This window comes from Ceratotherium simum, chromosome X (assembly GCF_057802395.1).
Source record: "Ceratotherium simum simum isolate JZ-2026a chromosome X, ASM5780239v1, whole genome shotgun sequence".
Lineage (NCBI taxonomy): Eukaryota > Metazoa > Chordata > Mammalia > Perissodactyla > Rhinocerotidae > Ceratotherium > Ceratotherium simum.
In genome coordinates, this window is record NC_141940.1 from 115,918,774 (window position 1) to 115,937,518 (window position 18,745).

Sequence of the window (18,745 nt, forward strand, 5' to 3'; positions counted from 1 at the left end):
CTATCTTCATAAATTTGAAGGCATTCATGCCACCCACTTCTAAGCTATTCCCTTAAATCCTGTCCAAATCCTACACCCAGTCTGTGGGCTCTCCTCCCCTTGGTCTCTACAGTCTCTTATCCTATATGCTGCTTCTCCCTTTGTATAAACATGGTCACTCCTATGTAATGACCATCTCATCTTTTTCTTCATTTCCCTCTTTCATTCTTGCTTCTTTGCATCTTCTCTCCATCCTATTTCTTCTCCACACTATCACTCCACTTTAGGCCACTCTGACTCAGCAACTTAGCCTCATTCACTCTGTTTTTCACAATCCCGTGATTCTCATTTTTTAAAGCATTGGCTTCATTTTATCTTTCCCTTTCAACTCTAGTCTACACCTTGTTTCATCGCACATTATCTTCCCCTCTTTTCTTTAGTTTTCCTTATTCTTCTATTGTTATAAACAGGGTGGCCCAGGTAGAGTTTGTCTTAAGTGATAAGGTTGGCAGAAAGATATGGTACTGGGGACTGGAAGGGCATGAACCCAGTGAAGCAGCAAGTTAGGTTAGCTTTCTTTCCCACAGCCACCCTCACATTCCCAAGTGCTTAAAATAAGATAGGTCCAGAACCTCGTAGGAAAAGTGAAGAAGAGACAAACAGCCTCTGTGGTTAGGCAAAGAGATGTAGCAACAGAAGCTGAGTGGGCCTTCTAGTAGACAATTCATAAAAGAAGTATTAATGGCCAATAATGGTAAGAAAAGATGTTTAGTCTCACTGGCAATCAAGGAAATGCAATTGGTAACAATTAAAAAGATGAATATTCATTGCAGCATTATTCACGATAGCCAAGACTTGGAAACAACCTCAATGCCCATCAATGGATGAATGGATAAAGAAGATGTGGCATATATATGTGATGGAATACTACTCAGCCATAAAAAAGATGAAATCTTGCTATTTGCAACAACACGGATGGACCTTGAGGATATTATGCTAAGCGAAATAAGTCAAACAGAGAAAGACAAATACAGTATGATTTCACTCATATGTGGAAGATAAACAAACAAACACATAGATACAGAGAACAGATTGGTGGTTACCAGAGGGGAGGAGGGTGGGGGGAGGGCGAAAGGGGTAAAGAGGGACATGTGTAGGGTGACGATGGAAACGAGACTTTTGGTGGTGAACACGATGCAGTCTATACAGAAGTTGAAATATAATGATGTACACCTGAAATTTATATAATGTTATAAACCAATGTGACCTCATTAAAAAAAAAGATGAACATTAACCAGTGTTGGCGAGGATGAGAGGAAACACTCTCAGACAACGTTAGCGGTGTGGTAAGTTGATAGCTATGTTTTCTACAGCACAGTTTAGCAAAATACATCTATACTTCAAAGGTCTATGGCCTTTGACTCAGCAACTCCAACTTGTAGAATTCCACACAAGAAAATAAGTAGACGAGGAAACAAAGATATGGATATGAAGTCATTAATAACCTCTGTTTATTAATAACCTTGTTTATGACATGAGGGCAAGGTGAGGTTGATCGGGAAGCCTGGGAAAGGGAGGCTCACGCCTGTAAAGGAGGAAAGGAGGGAGAGAAGAGAGAAGCAGAGAGGGAAGGGGAGGAAAAGGAGAGGGGGAGAAAAGACGGGGAGCAGGAAGGAGCACAGAGGTATGCAAGGAGGACACAAGGGGGAAAGAAAAAGGTTACAAGGGGCACCCGTGAGAAAGGAGCAAGGAGAGCACATATGAGGGGAGTAGTGTATGAGCATGAGAAGGAAGTGAGGGGAAGAGACAAGAAGAAGGAGAGGGAAATAGGGCGAGAGAAGGATCTCCATCAATGCACAATCAATTATGGTACGTCTGTATCACACAGGCATTAAAAAGAAATGATGCAGCTCTGTATTATGAACTAGAAAGATGGGTAGTTGGGAAGCTCAGGATACAGGACAGCAAGCATAGTGTGACCCAGTTTATCTAAAGTGACATGTAAAGACAAATGTAGCAGAGGGGTTACTACATGGGCACCACGGTTCTCACTGAGTGCACTATTCCATAGGTTTATACTCCACTTCATGCTTTCCTAGCTAGTCAGAATTTTAACAAGTCATTTATAGCAATATGCAATACACTAAAATTCTACGTGATATAGACAGACTCTTAAACTTTCCAGTGAGAATTAACCAACATGGAAATAAATTAAGCAGACACAATGGTACTACCTGCTTTTTATACTGCAGAAATGCTCTGTTATTCATGTGATCAATTTAAACTGCTCATTAAAATTTCATTTGTGTAAACCTGCACTGAAAAGACAATGGGATTAGGCTATGAATACAGATGTCACCTGCCCAGCTATTCTTTGGCATTTATCAAACCAAAATACTTTTCCTCTTGAAGTCATATCAATACTGGAAATGTAAAAAGAAGCTGTCAATTCAGGTTCTCCTGAAAGTAGCCTCTAAGACGTGGACTTGGGAACAGGTATTTTATTTGGGTGTGGGGAAAGAGACACGGCAGGAGGGAAGAAAGCCAAGAAAAGGTGTGTTAATGAATGCGGTATACAGCAGGCACCTGCGGCTCAGTCCTCTGTGAGTCCTCCAAGGAACTGTGGGGAATGAATCACAGAACTGCCACTGGGGGTCAAGGAGTCAGGGGGCTTTATCCTCCGAGTCCCTTTCCTCAGTGGTCTTCTGTGGGAATGAGTGCCTATGGGCCAAACATGGTGCTATTTGGATTATGTTTATTATCTCTGCAAAACCCTACAATTCCATGAAGTATTGGCCCTATTTTACAGATTAGGAATCTGAGATACAGAAAGATTAAGCCACTTGCTGAAAATCAAACAGTTAATAAGCAGCTGAGCTGGACTCTAAATCCAGTCATGTCTCTTCCACTATATGATGCAATGTTTCAAAGCCACAGCACACCCATTCTCCAACACAGCTGGCACACCTTTTGGGGTTACACAGCCTGAGAGATGCATGGACGTTTCCACCATCTCTCCTTGCAAGGAAAACATACTGAGATAGCTTCCCAGATTGTTTTAATCTTCTTGTATCCATAGAAAAATCTTCTAGGTCATAATATGCCAGCCATGTGAAATTTTTATAGCATCATCATCCATGGCTACTCCCACCCCAAATACCAGTTACTATGAAATTATGCCAGAATTTGGATCAAAGTATAGGAGAAAGTTCAAGGCAAATTTTTATCTGATGAACTCATGGCAGAGAATCAAATTTCACAGAGAGTTCCAGATTCTAGTATATTAAAAAACAATCTATAACTTTACTGTGAGGAGAGTACTTTATTAGAACAAATAAAACATGCTGAGCTCTGCCGGGACACAGAGGTCATGCTAATGTGTGAGCCAAGGAGAGTCCTTTCTTGCTTTAGTATAAAAGATAATAATCTGCAAATCACTAGCATCTGAGGCTGGCTTGATTTAAAATGCACATAGATATAGAAAAAGTTCCAGGAAATCACTGTATTTATAGCTTGCCTGCATTAGTCAGTGGAAAGGCCCTCGTCGCTCCCAAAATAACACTTGGGACGGCGCTGTATCCTAGCACCTTCACTAAAGAAAAGGCATGGCTCTCATCTGCTGTTCTGCAGGTTCCCTAGGAGGATGTCTCCCACTTCACAGGCAGCCAGGGGAGCAGACAGGCCCCTCTGATCTCCCTCGCTTCCAGCCCAGCTGTACAGCAGCTGGCTCAATAAAGTCCTAGCCCCAGAAGACCCAGAGGAGCCCACCTGAAAGAGTCCCTGCCCTAGACCCCTCCACCAACCCCCTAACCATCAGTCAGCTTTAGGAAACATTAAACCCTACAGGACACAGGATCTTCGCCACAAGGATAAAATGCAGAAGATTCCGGCCAGGCACTGATCACCAAGATCTTTCGCAGAAGAACCGCGTTAAGTGTCTGAGGAAATGACAGACAGCAATCTTGTATACAAATTACCACAATGCAGGAACAAGACCCCAGCCACGCACTCAGTGGCTGTCTGGGGTTGAACCATTTTTATCCTCTTGGTACAGAATTTCATAATTCTTGACCCATAGCAAGTGTGGGCAAGGCTCCAGACACATGTGATATCTATCTGCCTTGAACCACTTTCCCTCCCAAGAATATCATAGCAACGTGAAGACCGTCCAGGGATGGGAAAGGGCCAGGTCCGCCCATTATCTGGACACACAAAGGCCTTTGTGGCAGACACCCATCCACTGACTCCAACAGGAAAGGGAACGGCTGGGGTTCATAGGGGCACTTCACCTGGCACACTGGGCTGGAAGACTTTATTCAGATCCAAGGAGGAGGCTCTGGAATGGGTTTTCTGTGGCCGCGGTGGCGGGGTGGGAGGGTCCTCGCCCCTTTTCATGGCCTCTTCTATGGAGGTGCTAGAGTAAGATCTGCAGCAAAATAAGGGAAGGTCAGAAGGGAGACAGCAAAGCTTTACTCTCGGAAGTTGGGCTGAAATGGAAAATACCCCCAAATGTCAAAGTGACCGCAAAGGACTGATGAGCTCCCAAAACAACCACAAATTCTACTGTCCCTTGGATGCCACTATCTGCAATAATTGCCTAAACCCCAACCGTGAATCAGAATCTTTTTCAACCTCTTTGCTCTTATTATACCTTAGACCTAAATTTACGCAAAAGGAAAAGCTTTCTGTAAATTCAAATCAGTTTCTATTGGAATCGTTAATAACATGTAAACCCTTCCACTTAAGGTACTTTCATATTTTTTAATAGAAGGGCTTCATGGTATTAACTGATTGCAGAACTTTTCTCCTGTTTACATGCAAATGCGATGACAGGCACATATGGAATTGGGACAGATAAACTGAGAGTAAGAATCAAATGTTCAAGGGAATATGCCACAAACGAAATTCAGGAAAGGAAAACACACATCAGTCAGATTGAGGGGTCTAGGTTGTCTTACCATGAGAAATATGGGTTTTTGGAAATTTTCAAAGCAAAAGCCTCTTCTTAACCTTCTCCCTCAATCTCTAATAAGGCAGTAGCTAACTAGGTAACTTCTGAGACTGTAACTCCAATAATGACTTTTAAAGAAAAAGGAACTAAATAACTTGCCAAAGGTCACATGGGTAGAAAGTTACATAGCTTTGATTCAAACTCCTGTCTCTCTCTCTTTCTAAATTCCATTTTTAAAATGTTCTGATACTGCCTATGAGCCAGGGAAGAAATCTTCTGGCAGTAGCGGCTAGACTATTTATTAAAGACCTACTTATTTTATAAATTAATTCAACTCAGTACAATAGTCTATTGCTTAGGAATAGGTTTGTGGACGAGTTCCAATATGATTTTCTAAGAAGTGGATGTGTACATCTGTTTTATTCAGCTTCTCGGCTAACTTCACGTCAAAGAAGAAAATGACCTTTGAGTCAGAGATGTGTCCTAGAGACAAATTAACCTCAGAAAACTGTTCTTAGCATTTAGGTACTATAGCGGCACTTATGAAATTAGAATCTATCAATTACTATTAAGCAACTTCAGTTCTTGGTAAAGCTGGTTTCGACATAGTGAGTTTTTATTTCCCAAATAAGTTCCTCAAGGTTTCTTTGTGGTAGTCAAGAGTTTTGTTTGTCATGCAAGGCTGCAATCTTTAATAAAGCTACCATAATGGCATGTGACATGCTCTGGGGTGGCCCCTGTAATATAACTGGCAAGACAGGCAAAGCAAAGGCATGTAGGAACTAGCAGGAAGAATGCTCTAATACTTTCAACCAGAGTAAAGGAAACTGATATGAAAGGACAACAAAGTTGTCAAATGGGAACTCTTGATTAAAAAAGGAAATTAGAGACCCTTGCTAGAAATTAAAAGAACTTTCTATGCCAGATATAGTTTTAGTGACATTTTTCACTCAAGAAACAATAATGTGTGTATGAATAATGTGTGTGTATATATTTATACACACACATATAGTTAAGCACACTATCCCATACCACATATCTCATTCCATGTTATTTCCATATATAATCTGTGTATTTATATTTTCACATGAAAATTTAACTGAATATCAAATAAGTGATACTGTAAAACTAAGACTGCAACCAATTAAAATATAAATGTCCAGGGAATCAACAAAATGATGAATGCAGTAGTGTTAGAATAGTGATCTTCCCCTATTTCTATTTCTATAAAGCTTTACTATTCTAAAAACGAGGATAAAAATAATTTGATTCCCTTGGTCTCAGTAAAGACCCATTTGAGAGCAGTGAAAATAAAAACATCCAAATTAGACTAGGAGACCAATCCCTAAAAGGATATATAAAATTTAGCCAGATATTAATAACAGAATATGTGACTATGAGATTTTATAATTTCATTCACTTTGGGAGAGAGAGGAAGTCAGCAGAAGTGAAAACTGTGAGGTTCAATTTACGGTTAACATAATACACGTTAGCAGATTTCTGCAATTCAAAGAAGGCTTTTCCTACCAAGACGACAGATAAATGCTACTATTCCTACATCCTAAAGCCAGCACAGACTAATTTATAAAAGATCCACTCATCCTTAAAAAAAAAAAGGATGAGTAAATGTAGTAACCATAGAGAGAAATAGTGACTATACTTTTTATCCTCCCAAAATGAATTACTAGATCTATTGTTTAAAAAAATATGAATATAAATATCTGTACCTTCTATAAACAAGGAAACAAAACCCCAATTTGGAAAATCCAGATATAAAAGATAAACTAAGGAATAATTCTGATTTACATGGAGACAAGATTTCCTTAAATGTCAGTATTTCAATCATATAAAATATGATCAGATTTAAATTCACTTTTTCAGGAATGTGTCTAGCAGCCAAAGGAGGAAAAAAGTCACTAAGAGCCAAAGCAAGACGTGAAACACACACATATAGTGTCCTATCTTACAGTGCAGTCTGCTGATGAAGAGTGGTCCCAACACCATTTCCCCTCTTTGATGTTCTATTAGTGTTTCAGTATTTCTCCTCGCTCCCCCCTCCTGGTGTCTGATGTCAACCACAGCTCTGCCTTACTGGCTCGCCCTCTTCTACTAGCCTCTATCCATTTAAAAACTGTGAAGATGAGAAGATGCTCTAAGATAGGATGAAATGGACCCTAAGCACTGCTTACCTGAAGCTTCAAGCCTCACTGAAATCACCATGAGCATTTTCGTTCCCTACTCTAGATTTTATCCCCCAGACTTCTTACTTTCTGGTGTTCACCTTGTCGTGATAGTAAATTTCAGTGTCAGTTACCTTTTAACCATATTTCCTTCTTTCTGAAGCTACTTCCCCCTATTTGTTATTATCCTGCAACAACTGGGACATATCACACAAGCCACTTCTACACGTCAGGTGACCAGAAAGCAGCAGCTGCCATCTTCCAGCACTAATAAACAGAGAAACTAAGAGTCTCCCCAGCAGCACTGCATGCTCCAGTCAGGCCCCTCATGATGAGTGAACTCACCCATATTCTAAGCTTCAAATCTCAAGGAAAAGGAGATTGGGGGTTGGGCTTTGGGTTGGGAGGTTTTTTCCCTAGTCAAGGACAGGGCACAAAGGGCATTAAAGCAGAAATTAAAGTAACACTACCTGGATCTTGGTCTTGCTTTGAGATTGTTGGAATCCTTAGGAGTGGCTGAAACAAAGATTAGTTGTTGTTTGCTTGGGTTTCATTTCTGCAGTTAAACAGATTTATATGCAGCACCTGGGCTAGTACAGAACACATCAACAGGTAAACAAGAGGTACAGGTGTCCATGTGGAGAACCTGACCGCTTCCACATTTTCATGATTGCATAATTTTATTTCTAAAGCTAGAGGCACAATTAAAAGGAAAGAAAAACCAACATATTTTTCCTTTTGTCAGAGCACTATCTGAGAAGCCATTCTCAAATCTAAGTTGATTAATGAAGAAATTGCAGTCTAAAAAGACAATTCTCTCAAGAGGTTTTCTATTTACACAATGATTGGTTCAGATTTGACAGTTTCTTGGTCTATCGTGATAGCTTAGTAAGAGATTTTGAACCAGTCTCCCCTGAAGGCTAGGAAGAAATCTATCGGGATACACATTTTTAGATTTTCTTAAAATACACTACCAAAGCAGCATGACCACAAGAAATCAAAGCTCCCCCAAGTAAGTTGAAATGAGCTATGCAGCTTTTCCTGTAAGAGAATATTCTTGTGTCCCACGTGTCTGTGACCAAATCATACAGAGAATATTATTGAATGAAATCATTAAAATATTTTGTCAACCACACAACTTTTCCTTATCAAATTTAAATCATAAACTAACTTGCTCACTACCAACACCCACAGAACCTACTTTCCCATCTCTAGCTGTTGGGAGTAATTAGAAACATTTACAAAAACATTAATCCTCTTTTTATGTTTTCAATCCTCTATGGAAGACACCTTTAGAAACCACTAGCTACAGTAAGGTTGTACAAATATTGCAAATTTTTCATCATAAAATGTCATAAAAATTCATAGAAAAAGTGCTACTAACTAGGAACAAGGAGAATATAGTTTGTACATTGTTTGCACAAATTCTTCCAGAAAGAAAATGTCTCATTGCGTTATCCCATCCTCTTTTACATTGCTCCAAAGATAAAAACCCTCCTTGGTACGAAGCAACCTGAATTTATGATGATCATTAAAATTCTTGGGTTAGAAAAGCAGGGCAGAAAGGGGAGCTGAAATGCTTATAAGGCACAAAGCAAACAGGCAATACATATTCCCTTACATATGGTCAGCTGCAGGAGAGATGCGTTTCTCCCAACCTAAGCATTTTGGCTTTTGTAGTGAGAACACAGGCATCTTTCAACTTCAAACCACTGAAACGCTGCCAGAGCCCTGAAAAGCACGGGGAGCCCGAGCAGCTTGAGCCCTGTCTTGCCCGTGACAGTGCACTCGCACCTGCATGTAGATGGAAAACTACTCCCCCTTCTACAAACCCCAGGCAGCAAAGGAAAGCAGCCTATGGGGAGCCTCTCCTCCAGCCAAACAGGCTGCCTTGGGGCTGCGTGGACAGTGTGACCAGACTCACCACAGACCTGGGGGCTGCCCTCTGAGCAGGCTGCCCACAGCTGGCTCCGTGCCCCTCTTCTCCCCCAGGCCCCACAGCTTTCCAGAAATACGTGGGTAGGAGAAGTCTCGGCCGTGTTAAAATACCATTCCCCAAACCAGACCGTGGTAACCGTTAATTTCTTTGTCACTTGTCATTATCTTTGTCTTTTTGCTGGGGTAGGAATGGGTGTGGAAGGAGGGGTGAGCCCTGCTGGTGAGAGATACAGACAGATGGGGTGAGGGTTATGGGTGAGCAGAAGAGATCAGGCCAGGAGTACTGAGGCCTAGGTGCTCTGTCTGGCCACATTACCTCTCTGAACCTCAGTTTCCTCACCTACAGAATGAAGATAATAAAAATATGGCCCCTTTCTCAAAGGGAGAGATAAGAAGGTGAAGGTACTTTGAAAACTAAATGTATTTTAGAACTACAAAGTATTACTGCTGTACAGTGCTCCTAATTTTTCAAGCTTAGAAATCTGGTTTCCAAATTTAGTTCCTTCTAGGACAGCAAAGGAGGTGCTGGTGGGAGCAGGTAATGAAAGGAGAGAACTGCTCTACCCCATAAGACCACGGAGTGACAGCAGGCCACGGGGCAGCTGCCAGAATCACCAACGGCAGTCTGAAGACTACAGGGTAAGGGCGAACAGGCCTAATACCCTCAGCATGACCTAGAGACATCAAGACAAAGATCGCAATTGTGCAGTGTGCTCTGTTGAATTAGGCTGGAATGTGATGTTAGCTAAGAAATCTATTAGACTCCATTAATATATACACCTTCAGCAATTGAAAGGGTAAGGGCATATGAAGAAATATTTAACAAGGAATACCCCCATTCCCTCATAACACTGTCCCACCCTATCTGTAACCCACCACATCATCATCTTCATCACCATTACCATTATCATCACTATTGCCACCTACTGCGGAAGAGCAGAGCAAGGAGATGCTTCTTCTTCCACCTGCAAAAATGTATCCCAAGGAGGTCTTGGTAAGTCTCCACAGGTTTCAGATCAGAAAAAGCTGGAGAACACTATTCTAGTTAAGTCTTCCATCAACCTCCAAGCCCCTGAAAAGTCAGACTCAGCATTTGAGGCATGTGAATATCTGAAAAAATGGCAAGGGCATGTTGTGTTGGAATCCAGGCAGAAGCCAACAAGAGGATCATAGCTTCTCATTTAGCTAGGAGAAGGGAAGAAAAATGACAACTTCCTAGAACACTCCAGGCATGTCATCTTTCCAGGAAAAAGAAACAGGATAAGAGGGCAAGCATAAAGTTTAATTCTCCGAAAGGCAGCAACTCAACTGAGGTGAACTGCCCACATGGCATAGACAGCCATCCAGAATTAGAAACTACCATCTTGAAACTCTAGTGTCTCTGGCTGGAAATTCAAACATCCCCCGAGGAAAGGGAGTATTAAATATATTTTCAGACGAGGGATTTCCTCATACCCACTCCAAAAAGGGGCAGCAGTGGGAAGAACAAATAAGAAACCACATAGCATGCCCCAAGGCAGAATGTGAAACAAATTCAGATTTACTTCACACAGTGTGGCAGACCCTGAGAGGTTCTGTCTGGTGATGCCATGCCCTATTCAACGAAGGAATGGTAAAAATGACATCTACAGCTCATGCCCCAAAGAAAACATGATGCTCGTGGAAAAAACAGGAAGAGTCATTAGCCTCAAAGGCTGCTGAAGAAGCACCAATTTAACTCTCCACATTTAAATAGCTTTTACTAATACCATGAAATGAAGTTTACAAAAACTGGGATGCACCTACTTTAGCTCCAGAAATTAGAGTTGGAAAGAACCTACCTCAGATGTTTGTCCTACACAAATAGAGCATTTCCCCCCTACAATGAAGAAACCCGAATTAGTTTCAAAGCCAAAACTAGGCTTGAGAATTCCTACCACTTTTGGAGTCATGATTGATCTACTATCTTAATTTTCTATTTCTTAACATCACCTTCTAGAGGTAGCGGTTCCCAAAATAGGCTGTGCATCAGAGTCACCTGAGGGGCTGCCTAAAAATACAGATTCTTAGGCCTCATCACTGAAATCAATCATATATTCTCATTCATATTTATTCTCTCTCTCTCCCCTCACTCCTTCCTCTCTCTCTACCCCTCTCTCTTTTAAACTTTGAATGAACTTGGTGTTTGGGAAATATTGTACTATAGTAAAAGCCTCAATGTTATATGGATTCCTTTGTTCTAACTTTAAAGAAATAAGCCTGGGATGATAGCTAGCTAACAAAAACAAACATGATTTACTTATTAAATATTAAGAGAGATAACAATAAAAGAGAAAGCAGCAACGTCTTTCATTTCCTCATAACCAGAGCTCCAAATAGTAACCCCTTCCCTAGCCAGTCTGTTTGTAACTAGGTTCATCTGGATTCAATGATGGCTCCATCGAGAGCTGAGGACACAGGCCTGGCCATCTCTACCATTCACAGATACAGTTCCGACTCTCCCAGAACCTGGGCAAACACATCTTTTATTTTTCTCCTCGGAATCCACTTCATGTATAAGCACATTTACTTACCTTCCTGGTGGTGAAGTATAATGAAAATATTTGAGATTTTTGCTTTGGAAATGGGAAATTTCAACTGTGGGCCTCCAGTTGGTCTACCTCATCAGCTCCTTACACTTCACAGAAACCACAATGGCTCGCTGAAATCTTCTCAACTCCAAGCCTCCCCAATTTTACACTTAGTAACAATGAGACTCTAAATTCAAACTGAGTGGCCTTTTCAGTGAAACCTAAATTTGGAATTTAAAAAGAAATCACCCTCTTCTCATAACTGAAAAGAGGGAAAGGGTAAAAAAAGCCAAAAGGTTTCTTTGTAATAAGACACAAGACAAATATTTAGAGAGAAACATACACACTAACACAGGTGTACCAATCTTCTACTGATTGAAATTATTTTTTTAATTAGAAATAATTACATAAAAAATATATTAAAATGGTTTTCTCCTACCTGGATCCTCAGACATGTCCTTTGGTAAGGCTTCATCCACAGTACTTTTCAAAGCTGGCAGTGTTTGGTTTCATTTTTAAAGAACAAGAAAGAGAGGAGAAAAGAAAAGAAAAACTGTAAAATTTTATTTCTGAAGCACATTACATTAAAACAAAGAATCCCTAGTCATCACCTATGAAACTAGTGTTATAAACCTCTTTAAGTTGCTATAGCACTTACTAAAACAATAAAGACCTCCTAAAGCACGGAAATAGGTTCTCCTCCTACAGAGAACAAAGCACTATTTTCAACTTTCCAGAGAGTGCTTCTAGTGGCGAGGAGGAGAATTACCAAGAAGTATCAGGAATTTCCCCCTTCCATTCCTGACATCCAGACCAACTACATCAGAATCTCTCTGAGAGTGAGACCCAGGCTTCAGCATTTTTAGAGCTCACCCAGTTATTCCAATGTGCAGTCAAGGCTAAGACCCACTAGTCAAGAGAGTGATTCGAGTACACACTGCTGCAGACAATGTCCAGTTCTGCCTGCCTCTCTGGAGCAAATATTTAAATAGCATGCAATTACTGTTTCCTAATGGAAAACTTATTTTTCATGTTTAACTCCCATACAAAGCTGCATCAATGGCAGGTCTCAACAATAAAGCCTGAAATAGCTTCACTGATTTTTAGTCCCTTCAGATAAGCCTCTCATTCATGGTTAGTGAATCAATATCAGATAAGAGAAGAAATACTGGCTTGAGATTTAGAAAATCTTGATTCTTATCTCCACTCTTTTTCTTACTAAGCAAATGATTCATACTGCCTGAACTTCAGTTTACTCACCTCTAAATTTTAGGTGATAAAACATACCAGCCTCCATTCAGTTTTGTGAGGACTGAAGAAGACAGTGTATGAGGAAAAACTTGGTAGATTATAAAGTATTATAGAGAAGTATGGAGCAGGGGAGGGTTCCTCCTGCTCTTCTAGATACTCCCGGGCCAACTCATCTCTGTGTTTGATGTTAGCTATAACATGGAACACTGTGCTGCACTGCTTCTCATCCACCCAGTTAAGATACACAAATTGTTGCTGGGCTCCAGGTCACAGCCCCATACCCGCAAAGTCACAGGGAATAAAGCCCAGGGACAGAAACTCTCCACAGAAGATAACTTCCTCCTGGATTAGACCCGTGTACACATGTGCATTTATATTGATGTTCTAGGATCACATCTGCCAACACAAAATGTTAAGCTCTCAATTCTTTCAGCTTCCAGTCATCTCCTAGTTAGTACGACCAGATTCCAATGTAAGGTGTCAGAGTAGCCTGAGGGTCAGCAGTAAGTAAGGGGCCAATGAGTTGGGGGGCTTTGGACACTCAAGCTCTTGTTACCACATTATGACATATATTTTTGTGACAACAATTTGAACTACTTAATTCATCCAAATGTTTTCATATACTGAGAACTGTCCTCATATGCTCTAGAAGCCAGCCATTGCAAGAGAAGCAGATAAAGAAACATAGGTAGAATGTTCCTAAAGGAAGAAAACTCTTTCTTATCATACCTTGTTTGTCATCACCAGTCACATCTTGGGTAGGGACAGGAAAGTCAGCCATGTCTTTAATAGATAGCTTCTTAGAAAAGAAAAGTAAATCAATTATATGAGTTGGAATGAAAATTAAGTGATGTGCATATATGATGAAAATGTTTTAAAAGCTATATATCTTGCCAATATTTCTGTCTTCAGTAAACCCTGACATTTAATACATTTTTTTTAGGTTCCTAGTGAGATATAAGTTAATTTGTATTGAAAAATTTATATGCACAGAGGGAAAAAACAACAATTCAGATTGAGGCATATGTATAGATTGCATTAAATCTGAATCCAGTGTGGGATTCAGAGAACCATGTAGCATCTGCCCATTCAGTCAAGAACAAACCTGTACTTTATGTACTTTTTCACAAGCAGAGAGAAGTTCTGACAAGTGGCCCCATAATGTGGGTATTTGCTAGATCTGTTATGCAGAGGGTGTTCAACCTTGATTCAAATAGCCTCCTTGTCATGGAATAAGGGAATTTTATTGATGAGCAGAACAAAATTTTCTCCTAACTCCCTTATGGGGGAAGTCTTCACCTATACTAATAAGATGAATACCCAAATTGATCAAATATTGATTAGTTTAAAATTCTCTTTAAAATCTACTTACTATAAATTTATTTCTTATAAACTCTCAAGTAACATGCACTCTAAGACATCTGATAAGATTAAAGAATAATATATATTCATATTTGCTATATATATATAAACAAATTCTGGAAAGATATATAAAAATTGAAGGTAGATGGGGAAAGGGATTGGAGGAGGACTTGTCACTATATGCCTTTTGATATACTTTTTATTTTAAACATATTCAAAAAATTCAAATAAAGATAAATTTTTTTTATTGATGTTTTAATGGTTTCTAACATTGTGAAATTTTTGGGTTGTACATTTTTGTTTGTCCATCACCATATATATGACTCCCTTCGCCCCTTGTGCCCACCCCCCACCCCCACTGCCCCTGGTAACCACAGTCCAGTTTTCTCTGTCCATGTGTTGGTTTCTATTCCACATATGAGTGAGATCATACAGTGTTTGTCTTTCACTTTCTGGCTTATTTCACTTAACATAATACGCTCCAGGCCCATCCATGTTGTTGCAAATGGGACGATTTTGTCTTTTTTTATGGCTGAGTAGTATTCCATTGTATATATATATACCACATTTTCCTAATCCAATCGTCAGTCGAGGGACACTTAGGTTGCTTCCACTTCTTGGCTATGGTGAATAATGCTGCAATGAACATAGGGGTGCATAAGCCTCTTTGGATTGTTGTTTTCAGGTTCGTTGGCTAGATTCCCAGTAGTGGGATGGCTGGATCATAGGGCATCTCTATTTTTAATTCTTTGAGGAATCTCCATACCGTTTTCCATAGAGGCTGCACCAATTTGCATTCCCACCAGCTGTGTATGAGGGTTCCTGTTTCTCCACATCCTCTCCAACATTTGTTGTTTTTTGTCTTGGTGATTATAGCCATTCTAACAGGCGTGAGGTGATATCTTAGTGTTGTTTTGATTTGCATTTCCCTGATGATTAGTGACGTTGAGCATCTTTTCATGTGCCTATTGGCCATCTGTATATCTTCCTTGGAGAAGTGTCTCTTCATTTCCTCTGCCCATTTTTTGATCGGGTTGTTTGTTTTTCTGTTGTTCAGTTGTGTGAGTTCTTTATATATTATGGAGATCAACCCCTTGTCAGATGTATGTTTTGCAAATATTCTCTCCCAGCTGGTTGGTTGTCTGTTCATCTTGATTCTGGTTTCATTAGTCTTATAAAAGCTCTTTAATCTGATAAAGTCCCACTTGTTCATTTTTTCTTTAGTTTCCCTAGTCTGGGTAGGCATGTCATCCGAAAAGATTCCTTTAAAACCAATGTCAAATAGTGTGTTGCCTATATTTTCTTCTATGAGTTTTATAGTTTCAGGTCTCACCTTCAGGTCTTTGATCCATTTTGAGTTAATTTTTGTGAATGGCAATAGCAGATGGTCCACTTTCATTCTTTTGCATGTGGCTGTCCAGTTTTCCCAACACCATTTATTGAAGAGACTTTCCTTTCTCCATTGCATGTTCTTAGCACCTTTGTCGAAAATTAGCTGTCCGTATATGTGTGGTTTTATTTCTGGGCTTTCAATTCTGTTCCATTGATCTGTGTGTCTGTTTTTGTACCAGTACCATGCTGTTTTGATTACTATTGCTTTGTAGTATGTTTTGAAGTCAGGGATTGTGATGCCTCCTGCTTTGTTCTTTTTTCTTAGGATTGCTTTAGCTATTCGGGGTCTTTTGTTGCCCCATATAAATTTTAGTATTCTTTTTTCTATTTCTGTGAAGAATGTCATTGGGATTCTGATTGGGATTGCATTGAATCTGTAGATTGCTTTAGGTAATATAGACATTTTAACTATGTTTATTCTTCCAATCCACGTGCATAGGATATCTTTCCATTTCTTTACGTCATCATCGATTTCTTTCAATAATGTCTTGTAGTTCTCATTGTATAGGTCCTTCACCTCCTTGGTAAGATTTATTCCTAGGTATTTTATTCTTTTTGATGCAATTGTAAATGGTATTATCTTTTTGAGTTCTCTTTCTGTTAGTTCATTATTAGCATACAGAAAAGCAACTGATTTTTGTAGATTGATTTTGTACCCTGCAACTTTGCTGTAGTTGTTGATTGTTTCTAATAGTTTTCCAACAGATTCTTTAGGGTTTTCTATATATACAATCATGTCATCTGCAAATAGTGAGAGTTTCACTTCTTCGTTACCTATTTGGATTCCTTTTACTCCTTTTTCTTGCCTAATTGCTCTGGCCAAAACCTCCAGTACTATGTTGAACAGGAGTGGTGAGAGTGGGCAGCCCTGTCTCGTTCCTGTTCTCAGAGGAATGGCTTTCAGTCTTTCCCCGTTGAGTATGATGTTGGCTGTGGGTTTGTCATATATGGCCTTTATTATGTTGAGGTATTTTCCTTCTATTCCCATTTTATTGAGAGTTTTTATCATAAATGGATGTTGTATCTTGTCAAATGCCTTCTCTGCGTCTATTGAGATGATCATGTTGTTTTTATTCTTTGTTTTGTTGATGTGATGTATCACGTTGATTGATTTGCGGATGTTGAACCATCCCTGCATCCCTGGTATAAATCCCACTTGATCATGGTGTATGATCTTTTTAATGTATTGTTGTATTCGGTTTGCCAATATTTTGTTGAGGATTTTTGCATCAATGTTCATCAGCGATATTGGCCTGTAATTTTCTTTCTTTGTATTGTCTTTGTCTGGTTTTGGTATCAGGGTGATGTTGGCCTTGTAGAATGATTTAGGAAGTGTTCCATCTTCCTCTATTTTTTGGAATAGTTTGAGAATAAAGATAAATTTTTAAGCTTAAAGGAAGTAGGGTAAATTCCTGAAGCTATCTGGTGCTCCAAAAGATTAGTTTACCTCACAGAATCTGAATAACCCCAGAAGGATAAGCAGTACTTCTGTTTTTAAACTGTTTCAAAGCATAGAGTTACAGTACTGCTAGGTGGTAACCAGATCTAGGATTTGACAATCCTCAAGCAGGTCATTCCTGGCATTACAATGAAGCCTCCAGAAGTAATTTTCTATTCAAAGTCTACTATCTCCAATAGAACACAGAATGTATCTTAACAGTGCCTTTCTTTCATTTTCTTCTCCCACCTGGATTATAAATCAGATCCTTAGTAGAAGAAAATGATTTAGGAGTAGAAAATGTTGATAAAAAGAAACAGAAAAAACACTGTTGAAAGAAATTTTAAAAATCTAAATAAATGGAAAGACATCCCATGCCCATGGGTTGGAAGACTTAATATTGTTAAGATGGCAATAATCCCCCAATTCATCTATAGATTCAATGCAATCCTTCTCGCTTTTTTGCAGAATTTGACCAGCTGGTACTAAATTTCATATGGAAATACCAGGGACCCAGAACAGCAAAAATATACTTGAAAAAGAAGAACGAAGTTGAAAGACTCACACTTCCCAATTTCAAAACTTACCGCAAGATTATAGTAATCAAGACAGTGTGGTACTAGCATAATGACAGACACATAGATCAATGGAATAAAATTGAGAATCCATAAATAAACCCTTATATTTATGGACAATTGATCTTCAACAAGGGTACAAAACAATTCAATGGAGGAAAACTGTCTTTTCAATAAATGATGCTGGGACAACTGGATACCCATATACAAAAGAATGAAGTTGGATCCCTTCCTCACAGCATACAGAAAAATTAACTCAAAATGAATCATAGACCTAAATGTAAGACCTAAAACTATAACGCTCTTAGAAGAAAACAGGAGTAAATCTTCATGATCTTGTATTAGGCAATGGTTTCTTTTGTGTGTGTGTGGGGGGGGGGGGAGGAAGATCAGCCCTGAGCTAACATCCGTGCTAATCCTCCTCTTTTTGCTGAGGAAGACCGGCTCTGAGCTAACATCTATTGCCAATCCTCCTCCTTTTCTCCCCCAAAGCCCCAGTAGATAGTTGTATGTCATAGCTGCACATCCTTCTAGTTGCTGTATGTGGGACGCGGCCTCAGCATGGCCGGAGAAGCAGCGCATCGGTGTGCACCCGGGATCCGAACCCGGACCGCCAGTAGTGGAGCGCGCTCACTTAACCACTAAGCCATGGGGCCAGCCCCAGGCAATGGTTTCTTAGATAGGACACCAAAAGCACAAGCAACAAAAGAAAAAATAGATAAATTTAACTTCATCAAAATAAAAAACATTTGTGTTGCAAAGGACACTATCAAGAAAGGGAAAAGAAAAAACAAAGAAAGAGAAAATACTTGCAAATTATATATCCAATAAAGGACTTATATCCAGAATATATAAGGAACACTTACAACTCAATAATAAACAATCCAATTTATAAACGGACAAAGGATTGAACAGACACTTCACCAAAGAAGATTTACAAATGGCTAATAAGCACACGAAAAGATGTTCAACATCATTAGTCATCAGGAAATGCAAATCAAAACCACAATGAGACACCACTTCACTCCCACTAGGATGGCTAAAATCAAAAAAGACAGACAATAACAAGTGTTAAGAAGGATGTGAGGAAACTGGAACCCTCATACATTACTAGTGGAGGAATGTAAAAT

At 39.5% G+C, this 18,745-nt stretch overlaps 1 protein-coding gene across 7 annotated transcripts in view; it reads right to left on the bottom strand.

The window, feature by feature from the left end:
* Nucleotides 1-18,745, bottom strand: part of REPS2 (RALBP1 associated Eps domain containing 2) — a 261,022-nt gene that overhangs the window by 73,794 nt on the left and 168,483 nt on the right. For 5 of the 7 annotated variants that reach the window (XM_087427758.1, XM_014791129.2, XM_004435164.3 and 2 more), the window contains exons 10-13: nucleotides 13,578-13,647; nucleotides 12,037-12,090; nucleotides 7,581-7,626; nucleotides 4,269-4,405 (exon numbers count right to left, since the gene is read on the bottom strand). In XM_087427758.1, coding sequence (XP_087283884.1) covers nucleotides 4,269-4,405; nucleotides 7,581-7,626; nucleotides 12,037-12,090; nucleotides 13,578-13,647 — 307 coding nt within the window. The remainder of the gene's footprint in view (nucleotides 1-4,268; nucleotides 4,406-7,580; nucleotides 7,627-12,036; nucleotides 12,091-13,577; nucleotides 13,648-18,745) is intronic. The other 2 variants (XM_087427756.1, XM_087427757.1) reach the window with 2 other exon arrangements.